This window comes from Prionailurus bengalensis, chromosome D4 (assembly GCF_016509475.1).
Source record: "Prionailurus bengalensis isolate Pbe53 chromosome D4, Fcat_Pben_1.1_paternal_pri, whole genome shotgun sequence".
Classification (NCBI taxonomy): Eukaryota; Metazoa; Chordata; class Mammalia; order Carnivora; family Felidae; genus Prionailurus; species Prionailurus bengalensis.
In genome coordinates, this window is record NC_057359.1 from 60,027,849 (window position 1) to 60,050,319 (window position 22,471).

The following is a 22,471-nucleotide window of genomic DNA, read 5'->3' on the forward strand; positions in this document are numbered from 1 at the left end:
TTCTAGAAACAAACCTTGGAAGTTCTGGTTTTTCTAGGTTGCAAAATCCAATCTGCAAACAGATGGATTGAATTCGTCTCTGGAACAGCTTCAAAGGAAAATAGAAATGTGTCGAAACTCAAAGGGAGATAAAAAAGTAAGTATTCAGTATTCGCTAAGCTATGAATAGTGAAGATGCCATTATACAAGAATCAAACTGAAAGTAAATTTACATCTGTCATCAAGATTTCTACAGCTCCAGAGGGGCCTCTGAGCCTTCCTACTTAACCCCTGTTGGACCCAATGGAATTAAGGAAGAGAAGAGAAAACAGCCACCTTCTCTCGCCCCCAGCCCCTCCCTGGCAAGCATGTAGAGTCCAGTGAACGTGGGGCTTCAGTCTGACCTCACTCCCCTGCTGATGTCACCAGGCTTCCTTCCCTGTAATTGGAACTCAGCCCTAGAGGAAAAACAGAAGCAGGCAGGACTCTGCCTTCTGAACAACCACTTTTTGTTTGATTTTTCATTTGCTCATTTTGATCATTGCACATGAACTGGTTACTACTGTTTTCTACGGTTACTACTGGTTAAAATGTCCAAATTAGAGCAGTGTGGATCAGCACATCAGGTCTCTGGATGTTTACGTTGTTTACATGCTTGTTTTTCTGCCACCAGCACACATCTCTGTCCCCTGTTCCACGTCGGTCCCGGCCTCCCCGGGCAATCTTTTCCCAACAGCTCAACCAGGCACTCGAGAACCAGATGTCTCAACTGGAGGTTTCTTGAATGGGATGTTCCTTCCTCACCAAGCTTTGTCTTTTCTCTTCCATTTCAGTGACTGAGTTCAGGTTTCATGTTTGTTAGCACTGAGAGGACATTTAGTCTCTATGCTTTTTCTTGCATAGTAACACATGCTTCTTGAGAAAAGTTCAAACATCCACAAAGCACTAAGTGAATACACATCCATCATATTATTCTCATTTTTTTGCAGAGCCCCTGTGACCTCTGTGTTTTTCTGCAGTTATTTCTGCATGACCCCTGGGGAACAGGGGGAAACCAGCTTAATCTGCCATGACTTCTTTATCAGTCCCTTTAGGGACAGCTCTGCCTCTCCAGAGCAGAAACATTTGCTCTCCTGCATTTCCTCACCTCTCCAACCCCCTCACTGCCCTCTTCTTGTGGTGTCAGAGTGTTGGACAGGGGAAGGCTTTCACAGCCTTCTGGCCAGGTCAGGGGAACTTGAACTTGGGTGGGCAGGCAATCCTGTGTTGATGGAGGAGACTGGTTGGACACCCCTGCAAAACAGTGATCAGGAGATGGGAACAATGCATCAGTTGCATGGTGAAGGCAGTGGGGACCATGGACAGGTGTGGCCAGGGTCACATGCTCAGTGCCACATACACGGAGGGGCTTCAGGTTGCTGTGTGCAGAAAGGCAGGGAGGGAGGGAGGAGTGAGGCAGCGTGTCATAACTGAAGCACAGAGAATTGTGGCCTGGACAAGGTACCACCAGGGACACCTTCCAATTCCAGAGTTGAGTAGCGGGGGAATGGTTAGGACTCAGAATGCACTAGAAATGAAGGAAGCAGAAGAGGCCAAGGCACCTCCTGGCCTGGGTCATGTACATAGGTCAGTGAACAATGCAGGGGACCAAGTGTGAGGACTGACAAGTGATGTGTGGGTGCACGTAAAGGTGAATGTCCTTACACGTTCTTTCCTGCACACCTGGGGGCAGGGTCTGTGGGATTGCTGCTTGAGGGGGTGTGTATCTGAGCTTGTTGTGGAAATGGTTAGATCACTTTCCAGAAAGGCTGTGGTCATTTCACTCACACACAACATGGCCATTTGGGGCCAAACATTTCCTTCTAAGAGCGTCAAAGCTAGAAGAGATTCCAAGGAACATTCTGTGTCCCACCACACAGATGGGGAGACCAAGTTGAGCTAACTCAAATCATTTGCCCAGAATGAACCCATAAAACCAGGACTAGAACTCCTGATGCCCCGTCAGTGAAGGATTTGCTGCCCCACTGCAGTTGCCCGAGAGAGCCAGCCAACACCGCCCACTCTCCTAGGGCCCTCCCTGCAAGTGAGGGGCCTCCATCGAATCAAGAGGCCTGTGGTTCAGATGGAGGCAGGCGGCCCTCCTGCAGCTTGCTTCCTGCAGCTCTCTTCTCCTAGGTGGTGGCCACGGATGACCTCCTTGGCTTGGTCCGGACTTGGAAAGAAAAACTGGGCCAGAGGATTCAGTACCTGAATTGCAGGCTGGACATCGTATACACGACTCAAGTCGTCTTTACTGTAAGGAACAGACAGTAGAGGAAGGGAATGGGAAGTGGGGAAGGGTGGGTGAGCTGTCACGGCTGGGCTCTCAGGAGACCTGCAGAGCTCAGTAGAGCCTAAGGGAAGAGACAGCTCCCAGGGTCCTGCTGAACACCAGGCCTACCAGGTTGCCTTGGAAAACCGTAGGCTGTGCAGTCAGATCTGGGATTCAAATCCCAAATAGTCCACTTCCCTGCCATCTTAGGAGATTCCTCACCTCCTGGCACCATCTCCTTACCTTCACCAAGACCTACCAGCTGGCAGCTCTCAGGCTACCCTCGCCTTTCAGCCTTTTCCTTCCCACCCACACGCATAAGCAACCACTGGCTTCTCCCCACCCCACCTCCACCAACCTCTTCCTGCCCACATGGCTGCGCTTTTCCTCTCACGTTCCCTCATGATCCACTCCCTGAACTACAGCCAGACATAATGTTGGAGAAGGTCAGTCTGACTGTGCCACTCTCCTGATCACTCAGGGTGAAATCCACATCCTTCAACTGAGCCTTCACAGCAGCCTCTTTGGTCTGCCCTCCATGGTCTCTTCATTTCTCACCCCCACTCCCACCCAAAAGACATCACTTCCCACTGGGCCTTCTCTCACAGACCACAGTGATGTCTCCATTTTTAGGGGCTTTCTCTCCAGACTGTGTACCCCAAGAGGGCAGAGCTTCTGTCACCCCCACCCTGCACTCAGACCCTCACATCAGGTTTTGAACACCAGAGACACTCAACCAACTTCCAGGAGTGTGTGACATAGAACAATATGGGAATAAGTGGACATCCCTCAAGTTCTGCTCTCACTGCCATGTTTTGAACCAGTCCTTCCTTCTATGGGGAGGCGCTTCCCACCATGCCACCAATACTAACCCTCCATCATACCACCAGCATCATACCACCTGCGCCCTTCAAGAAAGAACTCAGGAGTCCAGCTAGGGTCCTTCCCTCTTATAGTCCACTGCTGAGACAAGACTCAAATAAAATAGGGAATAGCCTAACTAAGCCCTCATTGCAGGCCACTACTCCTACCCTTTCTCTAAGGTCCGACTTGTAGGGCATGTTGGCCACTCACTTGTCCACACATTCATTCATTCATTCACCCATTTTAAGAACACTGCCTGGACACATCTATGGGCTGACCTTGTAAATCCACGACCCTCAGCCTCATGGAAGACTTTGGAACTTTTCCTTCATAGCATTGGTCACAATTTTGACTAGACATTTATTTGTAGAAGTGCATGTTAAATGTTTGTCTCTCTGACTAGACTGTAAGCCCTATAAAAACAAAGATCACAGGTTACCTCTCCACCCTGTGTCCCAGGACCCAGCCAGAGCCTTGCAGAAAGCAGGTACTTGGGAAATATTTTTGAAAGCCACATGCACATATAAATGAATGAATGAATGACTCTCTAAAGGAGATATGACCATTACCATTTTTTAGAAGGAAAATACAGACTCAAAGAATCAGGCATCTAGCCTCCTGCTGCAGCCCCTGGGCAAGGTGCTTTTGGAACATGAACCCAGCTGCCTTCATCCCTAGCATGTAGACTGGGCCCACACACTCAGGCCCTTCTCTTGGGCCTACAGGATGACATCGTGATCGATATGGAGGTGGAGAGTGACATCCTGGTGTCTTCAGAAGTCCTTGAAGAGGAAGCCAAGGTAGACTTGGTCACCCCTGAGTCCTTTGCCCAGCCCAGCCGCATGGGGAAGTCCATGATTGAAGACCCGGCTGTGGAAGTGGTCAAGAAGATCCTGCAGTGAGTGGCCATGGGGTGTACATGGCCTCAGTTTCCTCCTCTAAAATGGGCCTCATAATAGGACACGTTCACATGGTATTATGTGCTAACTGGGATGGTACCCAATGCCTGCCCTGAGCTGTCCTCATGGTCACTGGGGAAAAGCTCATATTCTTTCCTTTGGTTTCAGACTTCCCAACTCAAAATGCTCAACCCAGCAGTGCGACAAAGATCGGTTCCAGACAGGTAGAGACAAACAGGCCTGTGGGTCTTGGGGCACTGGCGGTGGGAAAGCCAGTGTTGCCACCTGGTCCATCCTCACCTTGGGTCCTCTGTTCTTGTCCTGGGTGCTCATCACCCAAAGGCTTGAAGCGACACCGGAACCGGGGAGAACATGTCATGAGAAAGGCCCTGTCCAATGCCAGTGCCACTTCAACAACGAGGTAGGTCTGCTGGGCTGCTGAGGATCTCCCCTTCCCAGATGCCCTCTCTGTCCCCCTAGACATAGGCCAGAGACCACCCTGTCCATTTATCAGACTGTCCTCGGAAAGTACCACCTGTACTCACAGCTCTGAGACCCCAACGGACCCAGTGAGAGGTTGGCTCTGAAGCTGGCGTTAGTCAGGTCTGTGCTCATTCCTGCTGAGTGATGCAGCTCACACAGGCCTCCCACCTTGAGAGCCCATCTGGGCATTCAGTGGTTTTCCATGGTCACAACTGGTAGATCCTAGCCCTCCTCCCATACCCATTCTTCCCAGTCAAAAAGAGGGACATTGGAGATGGCTTTCTCTCCAGGAGAAATCCTGGGCCTCTGCATCCTGGTCAGGCACTCTGCCCATTATGCCCCTGTAGGGGTCATTAGACTCATTACTCAGTGAATGTGGGCCCCACTGGCCCCTGACACTGATTCAACAGAAGGCAAGTAACAGAGCCAGTGGCTGAACTAACTTTTGGGTCCTCTGTGAGCCCTCATTTATATGGTTTGATTCCTGGTTTTGAGGAAGTAGCGGTGAGGCAATTCCTGCTTTGCATACCTCCAAAAGGTCCATGAACATGAATGCCATCTGCAACATGGAAATAAACCTAAGACCAACCAAATGAGAAAAGCAAAGGCTATTTATTCAGAGCTTGGTACAGCAAGGGAGTCAGCCATCATTACTTATGTTTTAGCAGAGACTCAAAGACAGACAAGAGTGAAAAAACTGTATAGTGGAGAAAAGGAAGGCTTTAAATGTGCCTTTATTGGAGGCTGTTGATGTGGGGAAGCTGGAGGCAGGCCAACTAGCAGCAGGGCATTCTATGTGGTTATTTAGGGCTGTGTACTTGACTTTCCCTGATTGGTTCTAAGTTGGAAGCAGGGACAAAATTCAGGGAAGCTGTCAGTTAGTAATCAAGTCCCGGCCATTTGGAGATGATTGTTACAGGAGTTATTGTTTGGCATTCTGGATTGCCACTAGAGATGACAATATGGCTTCCTCCAGATCTGACTTCTATCAGGGTGGCTTCCCGAGTTGTTTATTATAGACAAGGAATTGGTTTCCTGGGCACGTTGCTGCAGGTTTTGGGTCAGAGTTCTGTATTTTTGTATAGTCCAGCTATTGCCCATCTGTATATTCAGTCTCTCAGTGGTTACAAAATGAAGTCCATGTTGCTAGGGCTGTCTGATGTTGCATGGGACATGCTTACACTAAAAATTATTCGCTTCTTATATGGAATTCAAGTTTAACTGGGCACATTGTATTTTTGTTTGAAAAGCACCTCAACCTGTTTTTCTTTGGGTCCTCCCCACAGGAAAGCAAGGATATGAATTTCTGGCCCCTTGCCCCTTCCCAGGGGCCTTGGATCAGTTTTAGCAATAAGGACTTGACCCCCACGATAAGCATCTCCAAAGCTTTGAGGAGTAGGGAAGTATCTTGAAGGATTCAGGGCCAGACATGGGGGTCACGGTGTCCCACAGGCAGACGCAGGGCCTCCAGCAAGTTAGGTGGGGCTCCCACAGACCTGCCTGTCTACCCCAGCCTCCAGAACACTGATCCACCTTTGTCCCACAGCATCACACGGTACTCCAAGCCCAACCGAATGGACAGAAAGTACCAGGTGCTCGGGGAGAAGCCACCGCCACCAGCTGAGTAAGTGGCACCTTTTCCTTTAAGTCCATTTTAACTTGTTGTCTCTGTGAAGGGGGTGGCTAAATCTGACACAGCTGAGGGGAAAATAAGAAGTGGGGGCAGAGCAGGAGAGATTTGCAAGGGGAAAGATGAGGGTCAAGGTCAGTTTGTCTCATCCCATTTCACCTAAATTTGTTGAGAGACATTTTCACCAAAATTTCACATTTTCTAAGTTAAGCTTTTTGGGGTAGCGGGAAGCACACCTCTTTCAAGTCTGGATTTGTTTGTGGGTTTTTTTTCTTCAATTTTTTAATGCCTCACCTCCCTCATTCCTCTTTCCCTTTATTTTAATTTCATTTATTAAAACAAACTCTGTTCCACTTAATGGCTACATTTCAAGCAAATAAGCAACTTCAGAAAATTGAAAGCAATCAAAGAGACTCAGAGATACCCTCTCCCCCTTAATCAGGGAACTCACCATCAGCCTTTTTGCCCACTGGTCTTATCTCTGGGGTTTGTGAAGTTTGCAAAGAAGGGTGGTTTTCAGGGCACCTGGGTGGCTTAGTTGGTTAAGTGTCTGACTTTGACTCAGGTCATGATCTCATGGCTCGTGGGTTCAAGCCCCATGTCAAGTTTTGAACTGACAGCAGAGAGCCTGCTTCGGATCCTCTGTCTCCCTCTCTCTCTGTCATTCTCCCAGCTCTCTCTCTAAGAAATAAATAAACATTAAAAAATAAAGAAAAGAAGAGTGACTTCAGGACCTAGAAGTTGGGTCCAAGTCAGCAGCTAGATGCTCCCTTGTCCCATTCACAAAAAGGCATTCCTCGTCATCAAAATCTTGACTCTCAACTTTTTATAGTTCTGTCATTTTATCACATGTGTATATTCATGTAACTATCACCACAATCAAGAAACAGAACTGTTCCATCACCACCAACTGTATGTCACTCCTGTCACCCCTTTATAACCGTACCCATGCCCTCTCCCTCTCCATCCCTAACCCTGAGCAACCACTGATCATTTTCCATCCCTATTATTTTGTCATTTCAAGAAGGTCATATAAACAGTCTCATACAGTGTATGACATTTGCAGAGTGGCTTTTTGTACTCAATATGATGCCCTTGAGATCCACCTAAGTGGTCACATGTATCACTAGTTCATCCCTTTGTATTGCTAAATAGTTAGCCACAGTATGGATGCACCACAGTATTTTAGTGGTGAAAAAAAGATCACAGGCTAAACAGAAAAAAAATCAAGCACTTATGAAATCTCTGAAAGGGAAAGACTTTCCTAGCATAACACAGTGGTGAATTGCTCAGAAAATGGAATCAGACTGATGATGTTTTTACCCCCGCCTTGGGACTCTGGCTAAGTGACTTCTCCCCAAGCCTTCACCTTCCCTGTGCACGTGGGTAGAAGAGAGTCCTCTTCTTGGAATTGTGAAGACAAGCCAGCAAGTCATCTACAGGCTGTCCTTAAGTAATGCAGGATCATCACTCCAAGAAGCACTAGATGAAATCACAAGGAAAAAGATGGAAAATTTTGGCAAATAAATTTTTAAACTCCTTTGAGATAAAATGCAATTAAAAGTTAGATAACAACCAGTCAAGACACAATAGTGGTAAATAAAGACAACAAAGGAAAAATTGGCTCCTCTCCCCATCCCCTTCCCCCAGAAAATTGCTAAAGAAATTTCCAGCACACAATAGGGTAAGGGGAGAATTGGAAGAGACCACACGTGAGGAAGAAATAAAATTAGGAACAAACATGTGGACAAAACACTAATTCTCACTAGAATGCAAACAAATGAAAAGGGAACAAATCCATTCCATATTTTGCCCAACATTAACCAATATGTAAATAGATTTTAGAGGAAGTTCCCAGTTTATCAAGGGAGGGTGCAGATGGTCCCTCCCAGGCACTGCCAGTGGGAGGTGTTAAGGAAAAAATTATTCTGATACTTGTTAAAACAGTAAGGAATACTTTATGTGGGACCATTGCAATAGGCGCCAAGACTGTTGCAAGAGGGAAGAGGGATGGGTCTCAACTCAGAATACAATAAGGACAAGAGAAGATTTATAGCCAAAATGCAGAGCGAGGAGGTCAGGAGATTGAAAATTCAACGGTAGTGGATTCTTGCCTACTTGGCAGGATTCTTGCTGCAGGCAGACCATGGCTATTGGAAATCAGAGGTGCTCAGATATTGGATGGGGGTGGGTGGGTAGTATCTGAACTGATTTAACAGTATTTTTAATTATTTAATTATTTATTTTTTAAAAATCTTTATTTATTTATTTTGAGAGAGAGATTGAGAATCTCAGGCAGGCTCCATGCCGTCAGTGCATAGCCCAACATGGGGCTCGATCTCATGAACAGTGAGATCATGACCTGAGCCGAAATCAATAGTCCAATGTTTAACCAACTGAGCCACCCAGGTGCCCCTGACTTAGTAGTATTCTTACTAACATAGGACATAGCAAGCCAAAGGCGGTGTCCAAGGATGAGGCCTAGTCAAAAAGTAGACAAGGGAAATAAAAGCAAAAATTAACTATTGGGACATCATCAAGATAAAGAGCTTCTGGGGGCACCTGGGTGTCTCAGTTGGTTAACCTACAGACTTTGGCTCAGGTCATGATCTCATGGTTCATGAGTTCGAGCTCCGTGTCGGGTTCTGTGCTGACTGCTCAGAGCCCGGAGCCTGCTTCAGATTCTGTGTCTCCCTCTCTCTCTGCCCCTCCCCTGCTCACACTCTGTCTGTCTCTCATTCTCAAAAGTAAACATTAAAAAATAAGATAAAAAGCTTCTGCACAGCGAAAGAAACAATCAACAAAACTAAATGGCAACCGACAGAATAGGAGAAGATTTTTGCAAATGACATATCAGATAAAGGGTTAGTATCAAAAATCTATAAAGAACTTATCAAACTCAACACCCAATAAAGCAAATAATCCAGTGAAGAAAAGGGCAGAAGACATGAATAGACACCTCCAAAGAAGACATCCAGATGGCTAACAGTCACATGAAAAGATGCTCAACATCATTCATCATTGGAGAAATACAAATCAAAATCACAATGAGATACCACCTCACACCTGTCAGAATGGCTAAAATTAACAACTCATGAAACAACAGATACTGGAAGGGATGCAGAGAAAGGGGAACTCTTTTACACTGTTGGTGGGAATGCAAACTGGTGCAGCTACTCTGGAGAACAGTATGGAGGTTCCTCCCAAAAAAAAAAACAAAAACAAAAAAACAGAAGTATCTTACCAGCAATTGCACTGTTAGGTATTTATCCAAAGGATACAAAATGCTGATTTTGGGGTGTGCGTGGGTGGCTCAGCTGGTTGGGCATCTGTCTCTTGATCTTGGCTCAGGTCATGATCTCATGGTTTGTGAGTTTGAGCCCTGCGTCAGGCTCTACACTGACAGCCTGCTTGGAACTCTCTCTCATCTCCACCTCTACCCCACTTGTGCTCTCTCTCTTTCAAAATAAATAAACTTTAAAAAATGCTGATTTCAAGGGGCACATGCGCCCCAATATTTATAGCAGCACTATCAACAGTAGCCAGATTATGGAAAAAGCCCAAATGTGCATCGACTGATGAATGCATAAAGAGGTGGTACACACACACACACACACACACACACCACAGGAATATTACTCGGCAATCAAAAAGAATGAAAATTTGCCATTTGCAATGACCTGGATGGAACTAGAATGTATTATGTTAAGCGAAATAAGTCAGTCAAAATATATGATTTCACTTATATGTGGAATTTAAAAAACAGATGGACATAGGGGAAGGGAAGGAAAAATAAGATAAAAACAGGGAAGCAAATCATAAGAGACTCTTCAATGCAGATGGTAGGGGATGGGCTAAATGGGGGATGGGCATTAAGGAGGGCACTTGGGGTGAGCACTGGGTGTTACATGTAAGTGATGAATCACTGGGTTCTACTCCTGAAACCAATACTACACTGTATGTTAACTAACTTGAATTTAAATAAATAAATTTAAAAAAAAGAAAGATTAAAAAAAATCAGAAAACCTAGCAGTCCAAAAATGGAGGATTGCAAACCATGGTGCTTACATACTAGATGGTGTTACACAGCCATTTAAAAAGATATCTTAATGTGGGGGAACACTTAACAAGTGAACAGAATGTAAAATACACATGAACCTAATTCCAAACTGACTTTAAAAGCAGCCAGAAGGAAATACAATAAAATGTTGGCATTCATTTTCTCCTTTGCTTTTCAGTATATTTCTAATTTTCTTTAGTTATGATGAGTGAATTTGAAAATGAAACAGTGAGTGGCCTATATACATATGTTTTAGAAATTGCATCACTTAACAAAAATTGTGAAAAATTAAGTGTCCTACATCTTAAGGTTCTAAGTTAAATTAAGTTCTAATACATCTATCCCTTCCCTTATTTCGCTTTTACTATTGAGATAATTGACTTAACTGGCCAGGAATATCCACTGGTACTGGGAAACTTTGTTTAATAAAGCCCCAGTGTGTGCAGAGTCAGCCTAAATGGCAGACGTACAGGAAGGCGGATGTTTGGTCCTACAGGAAGTCCTGCTTGTTTGATTAATATTTATAAGAAATTGTTCTTTCTTCTTTCAACCAATACTGAGGTACAAATAAGTTCAGACTCTGTAGCGGGACTGGGGGTCCCATGGTGAGCAAAACAGACACATGCGGTCTGTCTAGATGGAATTTACCATCTTCTAGAAGAGATAGAGTTTAATCAGCCGGTCACAAAAATCAATCCCAAATCCCTCTGTGGGGAGTGTTGTAGAGCTGAGGACCACTCTGAGAGCATTGGACCAGGATGGTCAGGAATTGCCACCAGGTTAGGATCTGAGGAAGAGCAGGAGCAAATGTGACCAAGAAGAAAGTTAACCATGTTCTCTGGGGAGGAATCAGTGTGTGCAAAGGTCCCAGGGCAGGAGCAAGTAGCTACAATGAGTGATGAGGCCAAAAGAGAATAGACTCTTGGAAGGGGCCAAACCCAGCTTATCACATAAAAGAGCCATTAAACTAGACAAATAGAAATATTAGGTGAGAACACACCTGGGAATCACATGAACTGTCCAATCCTGGCTGGGCTGCTGAGCACTCAGAATGTTCTGTCCATTTGGTTTTGTCCACACCATTTGGTGTGATTAGACAAGACCCCTCAGGGATCTGTCTTTTGTGTCTTTCAGGGATTTTAAAGGGATCATCCTGACCCTCCTCTGGGAGAGCAATGAGCATCTGCTGAATGTTGTGGAGGTGAGGGCTGTTGCCCAGAGGCCTCTGCGTGCCCCTGGACTGGCTGCTGGCCATATGTCCCCAGCCACCTCTGCCTCTTAGATTTTGCTGATAATGGCTTTGTGGGTGAAATTGAGAGAAAGGGACCCACAACCACAGCTACCTAGCTTCTGTCACCTCATGTGATGTTTTCTTCATCCTAAAAATTAAACCTCATTCATTTATTTATCCATTTACTGAGCCACCAAACATTTCTCAGACACTTACTACATGTCAGATACTGGGTGGGCTAAGAGGAACAAGCCCAGTCTCTGTCCCTGGGAGGCCAGCACCCCGCATAGGGCAACAGACATGGCGGCACCACAGGGAGATGGATGGGGCTGCTGGAGCTACCGAGTGCACAGTTCCAGCACACCCCACACAGGGGTGTCTGTGTGCGTTCCTGTCAGCCTCCAACTAGGCTGCAAATCCTTCAGAATAGGGTCTGTGAGTCATCCATATTTGTGGCCTTTGGCCTAGTACCTAGTTTGGCACTTCATAGAACGCTCTCAACCTGGTCGTTGGAATGAGATTCCATTTGGGTCTTGAAGGACAAAAAAAGAGTTTTGCCATTTAGTCACTTATGCCTTGAGTACTGGGATATTGGCAGTGGTAAAAAGGGCAGTTGGGTAGGAAGAGTGACATCAGGAGAATGGGCTAGGAGGTGTGGAGAGTGGGGTGGAGGATGCAGGAGCATGGGCCAGAGCCCCATGGTGAGCATCCTTGCCCAGACAGCATCTACCTCTTTTGCAGGAGTTTTACCGCAAAGAGAAGCACTCAGTCACCAGGCCTGACTGCATGTACGAAAACTTTGACCAGTGTGCAGAGAATACCTGCAAGAGGATCCTGGAATACCATGTCCAGACAGATGAGTACCATAACTCCTGCCTCATAGGTGGGTCTGGGCGGCAGGCGGGCAGGCAGGTCGAGGGTGTGACACATGCCACCAATTGAGCAGAGCCTGGGCCTCACAGCCTGGGGGGTGCCCTCCTGACTCGGAGGTCACTGAGGGAGGCACAGGAGCCTCCCTGTGAAAATCTGCCATCTTGGGATTAGGTAAAAACATTGATCAGATTTAACTGGGAGGCACAACAACGCTGAAAAAAAAAATCACTTTTCTTGAGAAATCTAGTGATTTGTATCACTAAAAATGTTTTGTTCATTGCACAGGTAATTTTGACAGCTTTATTGAGATAGTCACATACCACACAATTTGCCCGTGTAAAATCTCCAATTCAGTGGATTTTAGTATATTCTCAGAGTTGGGCAACAATCAGTACTTCCCTGTCCCTCCATCACTGCCCCAGCCCTAAGCAACCACTCAACTACTTTCTGCCTCTGTAGATTTCCTATTCTGAGCTTGCATATGCACGGAATCACTGTGTGCTCCTTTGTGACTGGTTTCTTTCATTCTGCATAACATTTTCAAGGTTCATCCGTGTTGTAGCATGTGTCAGTATTTCATTCCTTTTCATGACTCACTCTTATTCCATTGTGTGCATATGCCACGTTTTGTTTGCCCTGCATCAGTAGACATTTGTCTGTTTCCACCTTTGGCTACTGTGAATACTGCTGTTATAAACATTCACATACACGTTTTGTGTGGACATACGTTTTCCTTTCTCTTAGATGTATAGCTAGGAGTGGAATTGCTGGGTCATATGGTAACTCTGTATTTGAACGTTTGAAGAAAACTTTCCACAGGTATTTGTTAAGTATCAACTGTATGCCTGGCCCATTCTGGGCTCTGATGACCCCGATAGACACAGCCTCCTGGAGAATAGGGACGTGAAAACAGGCAGGTAGAATACATCTTGCCATTTACATTTATTGTAATGACATTAAAGAGGCTGTGAAAACACGCCCAGCGCCCACCTTTGCCCATTTCTCCACATTCCTCTGCATCTTTGTCCGTAGCCACGCATGTTTTATGCGGTTGTAAGTCCTAATTATTCCTGCTGTGTTGGGTAGAAGAGGGAGATGATTGGAGGAGAGCTAGACCTAGTTTCAAGGCCCAGCACTGCCTTCTCTCTGCCTTATGACCTTGACCAAGTCACCTCACCTCTGTGGGCCTCAGTTTCCTTGTCTGTAAACTGGAGATAAAGACAACACTCACTGTGCAAGTTTTTTGAGGATTAAGCCCACTACACAGACTTGCCATATACAGAGGAAATAACCAGTGGTGGCTCTCACTACTGTGGCTATAGAATGACTGGCATTGAAACTACTGGAGCATTTTGTTTCTCTAGCTCAGAATGTCCCCATGTGAAGTCTGGGATCCTATCCTATGTGACCTTCCTCAAAAGAAAGGTTCTGTGGTCAAACGTATGGGTTTGGGAAATGCCGAAGATTATGTCCCTCTCTGGAAGAGTCACAGTTCCCATTAAATGGAGACTTCCATATTCTGAAATTTGGGAGTCCAGTATCCTCCTGACCACCTTTCCTACTGAAAACATTTACAAGTATTGGATATACCATTTTGGGGATGAGCTCTTTTAATTGATGAGCTACCCATAAAGTAAGAAATACACAAGGGTCCCACATTGGGTGAAAATAGGAACTCCAAGAAAGAAATTGAACAGTAACACATTGCCGTAAGGATATTGCTGACTCCCAGGTGAGCTTGAGCCTTTGTTTTCATGGCCTCTGGGGCTTTGGGAGCAGAAGACAAAGCCCCAGACCACCCATGGTGCAAAGCCTGGAAGGACACAAGCCACAGAAAACTGGGACCACCCCCTCAGGGCTCTAGCTGCAAAGTGGGGTGAATGAGACAGAAACCAAGTCCCCCTCCCCTGTCCTTCAGCACCACCAGCAGCAGCAACTAGAAGGAAACTGTCTTATTAAAAAACCTTGGTACTGGGTAAAGCAGAAGGGAAACTCTAATAAGAATCTGTAACTATAAAATGGCCTTGGTGCCTGAAGTTAACTTTGTTTTTGTAGATCATCCAAAAGACCTCCAACTGACAATTTAGCTTAAAATGGTCTTGAATTAGTGGTGCCCAGATGCTTATCTGGTAGACACCATAAATCCTTTCTAGAAAAGAAACCCACCTTCAATTCATGCCTCTAAGGATTCTCACAAGTCAAATTCCCAGAATAAGAGCTCACAGTAAACAAACAAACAACACACACACACACACACACACACACACACACACACAGGGAAAAGGCCCCTCAAGCATGAGGCAGCAGAAGGAGATCAGTAAAGACTTCAGATACTGAACCTGTTAGACACAGAATATAAAATAACGTATTTATTACAGTTAAATTAAAAAGGATACTGGAAACATGAGGAAGGAGTGAGAGACTATGAAAATGACCAAATAGATAGGAAAGAGAACCACATAGAACTTCTATATTGGAAAAATAAATAGTTGAAAATTTGAAATTGTGAATGGCTTCTACTATCAGAGAAAATTTCCAAAACACAATGCAGAGAAACAAAGAGATGATAGTCTGGGAGAGGTAAAGGGATATGGATGAGAAGGTAGGTGTAACCTAGAGCTACTTAGGGGTCCCCAGGGACAGAAGGGGACCAGGGTCGAGGCAATCTTGAGGAGATAATGGATAAAACAGACTCCTGAAGGCTCCATGCACTTTTCATAAGCTGGGAAGTCCTGTAGAGTATTGAAGAGAAGTCCTTTGAATTTGCTTAATCCAATATTTTCTGTACTGCTCTGACCACAGGATCCCTCCTAAAGAGATAGCTATGACCACATTGTAGACCAAGTCCTTCTCTTTGGGAAATTGCTTTGGGGCTTTGTGGGAGAGATCACTTCAGCAGCTTGGCTCTGCTCTGTTCCCTCGCCTGGTCCCCCACCTCCCAACTCCTGTAGAATTACGGGCCCAGATGAGGAGATTTGAGGAGCTGCTGCCCCAGGTCTGCTGGCTGGTGATGGAGAACTTCAAAGAACACCACTGGAAAAGATTCTGTGCATCTGCCAAAGAGATCCGGGGACAGTTCTGGGATTATCAGAAGAAGCTGGAGATAAGGAAGGTGGGAGCCCCAGGACTAGTCTTCCTTCTCTGGGACCAAGGGCCCCTGGGAGCTCAGAAATGGGGGCAAGGCATAGGCAGAACTGGCCAGGCTGGCATTGTTGCATGGGGACTAAGGGACACAGGGCATTAGAGAAATGCCTTCTTCATAGAAGGTGTTCAATAAACTCCTTTTTTGGATTTAATGAGTGAGTCTGCTGATTCTGTGGGAGTGTGGTCATTGACATGAGCAGCAAAGGTCTACCTGGTTCTTGGAGCAGAGACATGGATGCCATTGATTTTATTGGACTTAAGGCTCTGGTTATACTGGGGCTGCTGCTCAGCTCTCCCACTCCCCAGCCCTCAGAGTCAGCTCCAGTCATGCCCCCATCTTGCCTTCTCTGCCTTCCTCTGTCCATCCATGGCCTTTCCCGCACCCGGGTCAGAGCACACAAGTCTGACTATGGCCATTTAGCAGAGGGCATGGGCCCGTGACATTCTGGCCCTGACCTAGAGACCAGGTCAAAATCCCCACTGATTTCTGGATTGTTTGATTAAAGGATGAAAATGCCCAGAAGCTCCATCAAAATCTCGGACATCCTGCACATATCCAAGAAATGGAGTCTCTGTGTCAAGTGGAAGAGAAAAGGCAGAACGATTTAGATACTGTGATTATGGCAACCAGGGAGAAGCTTGAGGTCAGTAGTGCCATTGGCTGCCGGGCCTGGGTGCTGAGGGCTGTACTGCCCCCAGAGAGACTCCCCCAACTGACAGTCCAGCAACAGCACTGAGCATGGCCCCTAGATGGTACCCTGGCCAAAGGGGGCATGAAAGCCAGCAGGTTTCATAGAGCTGGCTGGTCATTACTGGCTGGCTTAACTTGCATCTTTTGATTTCTAAATGAATTAATTACAAAATTACTAATGAGAACTTTTTTCAAGACCCACATCTATGTATTTTGTGTTTAGTGAATAACCTCTGGGTGTTCCTTGGCCACCTCTTTTTTTTTAATGTTTATTTATTTTTGAGAGAGAGAGAGAGAGAGAGAGAGAGAGAGAAAGCAAGTGGGGGAGGGGCAGAGAAAGAGGGAGACACAGAATCCGAAGCAGGCTCTAGCCTCTGTGCTGTCAGCCCAGAGCCCGATGCGGGGCTTGAACTCACAAACTGTGAGATCATGACCAGAGCCGAAGTCAGATGTTTAACTGACTGAGCCACGCAGGTGCCCAGCTTGACCAGTTCTAAACCATTTCCTATCTTTGAGCCCAGTCAGCTCTTGGGAGAGACCTCTTGGCTGAGGACCAGATGCCACTTAACTCGGACATAGTTGAATCATGGCTTTGGTCTCATCTCACCTGCCAGCTCCCCAAGTCCTCCCTCAGCTGGCCTTGGGGGCAGACCCCTCTCCCTGCAGCAGCAGACTCCCCATGTTCCCTGCAGGAATTCACCAGGAAGTACGGCCGGTTTTTCATAGCCAGCCTGGCCACCTTCACCGAGAAGTTCCTGCTGCAGTTGGATGAAGTGGTCACCATCGACGATGTCCGGGTTGCCAGTAAGTGGTGCCGTGGACCTTGTGCCTGAGCCCCAGGGGTGGGGGTGAGGTGAAGGCAGACGGGCCCAGGGCATCTGCTTTTCCCCAGCTCACTGGAATGAAACCAGATTCTCTACCGAGAGGACTGATGGTTTTTGGTTTTCGTTAACAGTAAGGTGTTGTTGTTTTTTTAATTAAAAAAGTAAATCCCAAATGGGTCAAAAATTATATGTAAAAAAATAACCCTAATAGTAAATATTTTCATAATCTTGGAGTAGGGACAGCTTCCCTAAGTAGGAGATGAGAGCCAGAAGCTGTGAAGGCGATGGCTGGCACTCCTCCATGGCCAAAATAAAAACGAAGAAAAATGTCAAAAACTTGAAAGAAAAACCACAACTGGACAAATGTTCCTAACAGGCTATAGGCCAGAAAAAGACCTAACCTCCCCCATGGTAGAGGTTACATTTCTAAAAAGAGGCAAAGGACAAACACATGCAATGCAAAAGAGAAGCAGTTCATATGTCCAGTGAGTATAAAAGATGCTTGACCTCACTGAGGATGAATAATGAGAATGTAAACACTACTAAGATATCACTTTTCACCAACAGCCTGGCAAGGTTTGCAAATTGAGTGACACCCTGGTGAGAATGTCAGAAAGCCCAGGTACCACAGAGACCCCTGGAGAGGTGTACATCAATATCCCTGTCTTGGAGAGCCCTCTGTCAGCACGTGTCAAAATTCAGATGGTGTATACCTTTCACCCAGCAGTTCTAACACTAAGAATATATCTGACAGAAATACACAATTTTTCCAAAGATATCTTTCCAAGCATATTCATCACAGCACCATTTGATGTTGCAAACAACTGGAAACAACATTAACATCCACGTGTAGGTGATTGGATCAGTAAATTATGGTCCCGATGTACAAGTGCATACTGGGCAGCCGTTAAAGGGGGTCAGTGTGTCTACGCGTGCCAGTGTGCAGAGTCAGGAAGCAATACTGTTATGGGAAAAAGCAAGTTCACAATCAGTACTTATCTATGATACCATTTTTTTTAAAAAGTGCATATGTGATATAAACATATATTCACATATATGTATGTGAATCTGTGTGAAGGACAGACACAGAATGAGAAAGACAGAGCCTGAGGGACAGGTCCCACACTGTTGACAATGATCACCCCTGGTGGGTGGAATGGTGACAGACTCCTAAATTTTTTTCTTTTCCCCCGTTAGGTGATGTTTAAACTTTTTCTAACGTGTGTTTTGCTTTTATAACTATATAAAGATTAATATTTTTTTATTTTGTTTATTTTTGAAAGAGAAAGAGAGACAGAGACAAAGTATGAGCAGGGGAGGGGTCAGAGAAGGAGAGCGACACAGAATCTGAAGCAGGCTGAGACTCTGAGCTGTCAGCACAGAGCCCGATGCCAGACTCGAACTTATGAACTGTGAGATCATGACCTGAGCTGAAGTCTGACGCTTAACCAATTGAGCCTTCCAGGCACCCCAAGGTTTAAATCATATAGTAAATGTTATCCATTTACTTACCTAGTGAGTAATTAAAATATATTACTTTTATTTTTAAGAGCTTTTGGGATCCCTGGATGGCTCAGCTGATTGAGTGTCTGACTCTCGATTTTGGCTCAGGTCGTAATCTCATGGTTTGATCAATCAAGTCCCATATCAGGCTCCATTATGAGCATGGAGCCAACTTAACTGTCTCTCCCTTTCCCTCTACCCCTCCCCGACTTGCTCACACGTGCACTCTCAAAAGTTTTTATTACAAAGACAATACATTGTTATGGTAAAAATTAAAAACTTGGGGTGCCTAGGTGGCTCAGTTGGTTAAGCGTCTGACTTTGGCTCAAGTCATGGTCTCACAATTCGTGGGTTCAAGCCCTGCATCACGCTCTATGCTGGCAGCTCTGAGCCTGGAGACTGCTTCGGATTCTGTGTCTCCCTCTCTCTCGGCCCCTCCCTTGCTTGATCAGTCTCTCTCTCTCTCAAAATAAATAAAAACATTTAAAAAAATATTTTTAATTAAAAACTCAATCTTAATTACAAAGAAAGGGAAGAACACAGTCCTTCTACTCAGAACTAAGTTCCCTTAATGTTTGCTGTCCCATCTTTCCAGTCCTTTCCTTTTGGGCACAGACCTGAGTGTGTGTGTGTGTGTGTGTGTGTGTGTGTGTGTGTGTGTGTTACAGGGTGTGTGCTCTTCCATAACCTAATTCGCCCTTGGGTGGACATTGGCCAAGCCAGTCAATCATCTTCTTGAGCATTTTCACTTCCTGTGCATTGTACTTTATTCATTAGTCCCCTGCTGTTGAACGTGGGGCCATTTCCAATTTTTCACTCCTATAATTGTGCTGAAGGGAACATCTTCATCCTTATATCTCTATTCTGGGGCAATAGGTTCCTGGAAGTGGACTTTTTGGGTCCCAATGTATATGCATTTTGAGATAGTGGTCATTTTCCCATACTGGAAGTCTCTGTGTCCAGTGCGGGCCTTGTTTGGGAAAGCAGGCCTGCAGAGGCACTAGAGATGAGGCCTGAAGGAGGCTGGGCAGAGCAGGCAGCAGGGAAGCCACTCTTGGTAACTTGGAAGGAACCGTGGAGCTGGAAGAGCCCTGTACCAGCCCCAGGGAGGCCTCTCCTGCTGTAACTCCGGCTTCTGGGCCAAGCAGCCTGGCCCTGTCCTCCCTGGCAGATCGGGGCAGCTCCTACCTGCTGGCTGTCACTCGGCTGCTACAGCCCCGTCAGGAAGGCACTTGAAAGGACAGGTCAGTGAGCCAGATATCAGAGGGACAACATTGAATGTGTTTGCCCCAGGGATAGTTCAGAACCCATTTGAGCTAGTATAAGCCAAAGAGGGGTCTATAAAGCTTATTTGGAGGCTTGTGGAAGCTGTGTGAAGGTCAGAGCGTCGGGCTCTGGGCTTTGGAGCTGGGAAGACCGCCTAAATCACACCTCCCATCACCAGCCCCCCCACCCCCCCTGGGCCTTCAGATATGGTGCTTTCAGCTTCTCTGTGGGACTGGGCTCTGCCTCCCACTGGACACTCCAAGTCTGGAGGAAGGGAGCAAGCCCTCATCCCTCTAAACGTAAGGTCGGGGAAATCCCCTTGATCTCAGCCCGTGTGTGAGGCTATGGTCATAACCTGTCTTTTGCCTGCCAGGGATGGAGCCTACCAAACAGAAAACATCAATCCTCATACGGAGGAAACTCGCTAGGCTTTCCCTGAAGGAAGAAAGTGAGAAGCCCCTGATCGAGCGGGGGAGCAGGTAAGAGCCAAGAGCATTAAAGAATACCACCAATGGCTGAGTTTGCTGGAGCACAAGGCAGCGGCATAGTCAGGGGCAACTGGAAGCCTTGGAAAGGCATTATGTTCTAAGCCTCAGTTTCCTTGCCCGTGAAATGGGCATGGAAGCCCACCTTCTGTGGTATTACAAAGAGAAAGTTCAATGAGATTGTACTTAGAGTGCCCCTGGCACACAGTTAAGAGCTCACCAGCTATTAGTTCCTTTGATAAGGACCCACAAAGGGGCCCCCAAAGAAAGGGAGGCCCATCCCAGTATGGGGCACATTCTTGAGTTACTGGTCGCACTGTGGAGCGCTGCATGTGTGATAAGAGCTGTCAAAGTCCTTGTTCTCTGTGCCCCAAGAATGTGACTCTGGAAGAGGAAGTAAGGCAGTGATTTGCCCAACACAGTAGGAAAAATGGGCCAGGAATCAGTGACTGCCACCTGGCTGGCCCACTGCTGAGGAAACTGAGGCCTGCAAAAGGGAGACAACTAGAAGTGCAGCATTCCTCTCTCCCGTGCAGAACCCAAGACCGGCTACACACACGGATTCAGTGTGAAAGTAGGAAAAAGAACTTGAAGAAACTTAATGTTAAATGCTCAGTGAGGTTTTTCTTTTAATGAAGACATTTACAACATGATCTTTTAAAAATTAAAAAAAGGCAAAGATATGCCAAACGTTTCCACCAGGATTGGAGGGTGCGCTGTGAAGGACGATGACAAGCATGTCAGACTTTTACATGCATGTTTATTTGTAGGAAGTGGCCAGGAATCAAACCCACTGAAGTCACCATCCAAAACAAGATTCTCCTCCGGAAAACATCATCCATCATCACCACCAAAACGACCCTGGGCCATCTGGCGGCTGTGGAAGCCCGAGATGCCGTCTACCTGGTGAGTCAAGAGACAGGGTACAGATGGGCATGTCCTAGGGAGCACAGGGCAGCTCAGTTTGGCTGCCTTGGGAAGAAGGGAGCTTCCCGTCCCAAGGTGCCCTCATGTTTGGCCCATGGGGAAGGTGACTCATGCCAGGGGGCCCCAGAGCACAGTGTCAACACTCAAGACAGTTAATGTTCGCAGACCCATGTTCGTGGGTCATGTCCAATCCCAGTGATAGTGTGGGTCTGATGGCATGAGCCCCAGTGCCAGGGGGAGCCCAGCTGAGGGACACCCCACCCAGACTGAGGGGTGAAGGAAGACCTCTGGAAGAACAGTTGAGTCAGAGTGAGGGGACAGAGTAGTAAGAGGCACAGAGGCCATGGGAGCAGTGGGAGGCAGTGGGTAGAGCAGCTGGCAGTTACTGAGCACCTGCCATGCTTCTCTCAACATGAGGCATCTCACTGACTCCTCATAATGGCCCCATGATGGAAAGAATTGTCCACCTAGTACTGATGAGGACATTGAAGCTTAAAGAAATGTGTCCCCCTCGTGCTGTTATGAAGTAACAAAGGCAGGATTTGAGCCCAGTGCCTATTAGTCACCCCTGGGGCCTGTCTAAAGAGGAGGCTGCACCCAGATGCTTCCTGTGGCAGTGTTGGTCCTGGTGCCGAGAGAGAAATCTTGTCCTGCCCAGGGTACAAGATAGGCTGACCCCACTGGGGGAGAGCCCACGCCCTTCCCTGGCCACTATGCCAAGCTTGGGCAGAGGGGACACCTCTGTCGAGTTCAGTAAGGGCTCAAGGTGTGGAGGGATCAGCCTTACATGGAAACCAAGTCCCCTGAGCTCCAAGGAAGCCACAGTGCGGGATGGCAGTTAGGAATGGTGCAGAGTCCAGAATCATGGGGATGGGTCCTTGTCCCTGCTCAGCCTCTTTCTAGTTGGGTGACCCCAGGCAAGATTCTGAGCCTCATGTCCCCATCTATAAAACGACTGGACCCCGCTGAATGGGTTGCTGGACAGATTACATGAGAAGTGATTTGTGGAACCCTTGTCAGTGTCTGGAGTAGGTTAAAACCACCCGCCAGTGGGGTATTGCATTCCTGTAGGTCCCAGAGTCCAAAAGTCCCTCCTCATCTGGCCTCCTCCTGCTGGTTTGCTCCCAGAAATATTTAGCATTATTTGAAGAGGAGTTGAAGAAGATCCAGGACGACAACACATTGCAGGTGAAGGAGGCTCAGCGCTGGAAGGACAGCTGGAAGCGCTCCGTGGATACCATCCAGGGCCTGTACTTGTGACACCCTCAACCCACCCCACATAAAGGTTCATTTTTTATGGA

At 46.6% G+C, this 22,471-nt stretch overlaps 1 protein-coding gene across 1 annotated transcript in view; it reads left to right on the plus strand.

Annotated features, from left to right (window-relative positions):
- Positions 1-22,471, plus strand: part of CCDC180 (coiled-coil domain containing 180) — a 61,418-nt gene extending 38,947 nt beyond the window's left edge. Inside the window, 14 exon segments of the mRNA XM_043565392.1 lie at positions 38-136; positions 2,155-2,274; positions 3,880-4,052; positions 4,222-4,339; positions 4,341-4,474; positions 6,083-6,160; positions 11,361-11,427; positions 12,199-12,340; positions 15,282-15,442; positions 15,981-16,118; positions 16,858-16,969; positions 20,132-20,237; positions 21,014-21,149; positions 22,299-22,471. Of these exon segments, the coding sequence (XP_043421327.1) occupies positions 38-136; positions 2,155-2,274; positions 3,880-4,052; positions 4,222-4,339; positions 4,341-4,474; positions 6,083-6,160; positions 11,361-11,427; positions 12,199-12,340; positions 15,282-15,442; positions 15,981-16,118; positions 16,858-16,969; positions 20,132-20,237; positions 21,014-21,149; positions 22,299-22,430 (1,716 nt within the window). The 3' untranslated portion in view covers positions 22,431-22,471.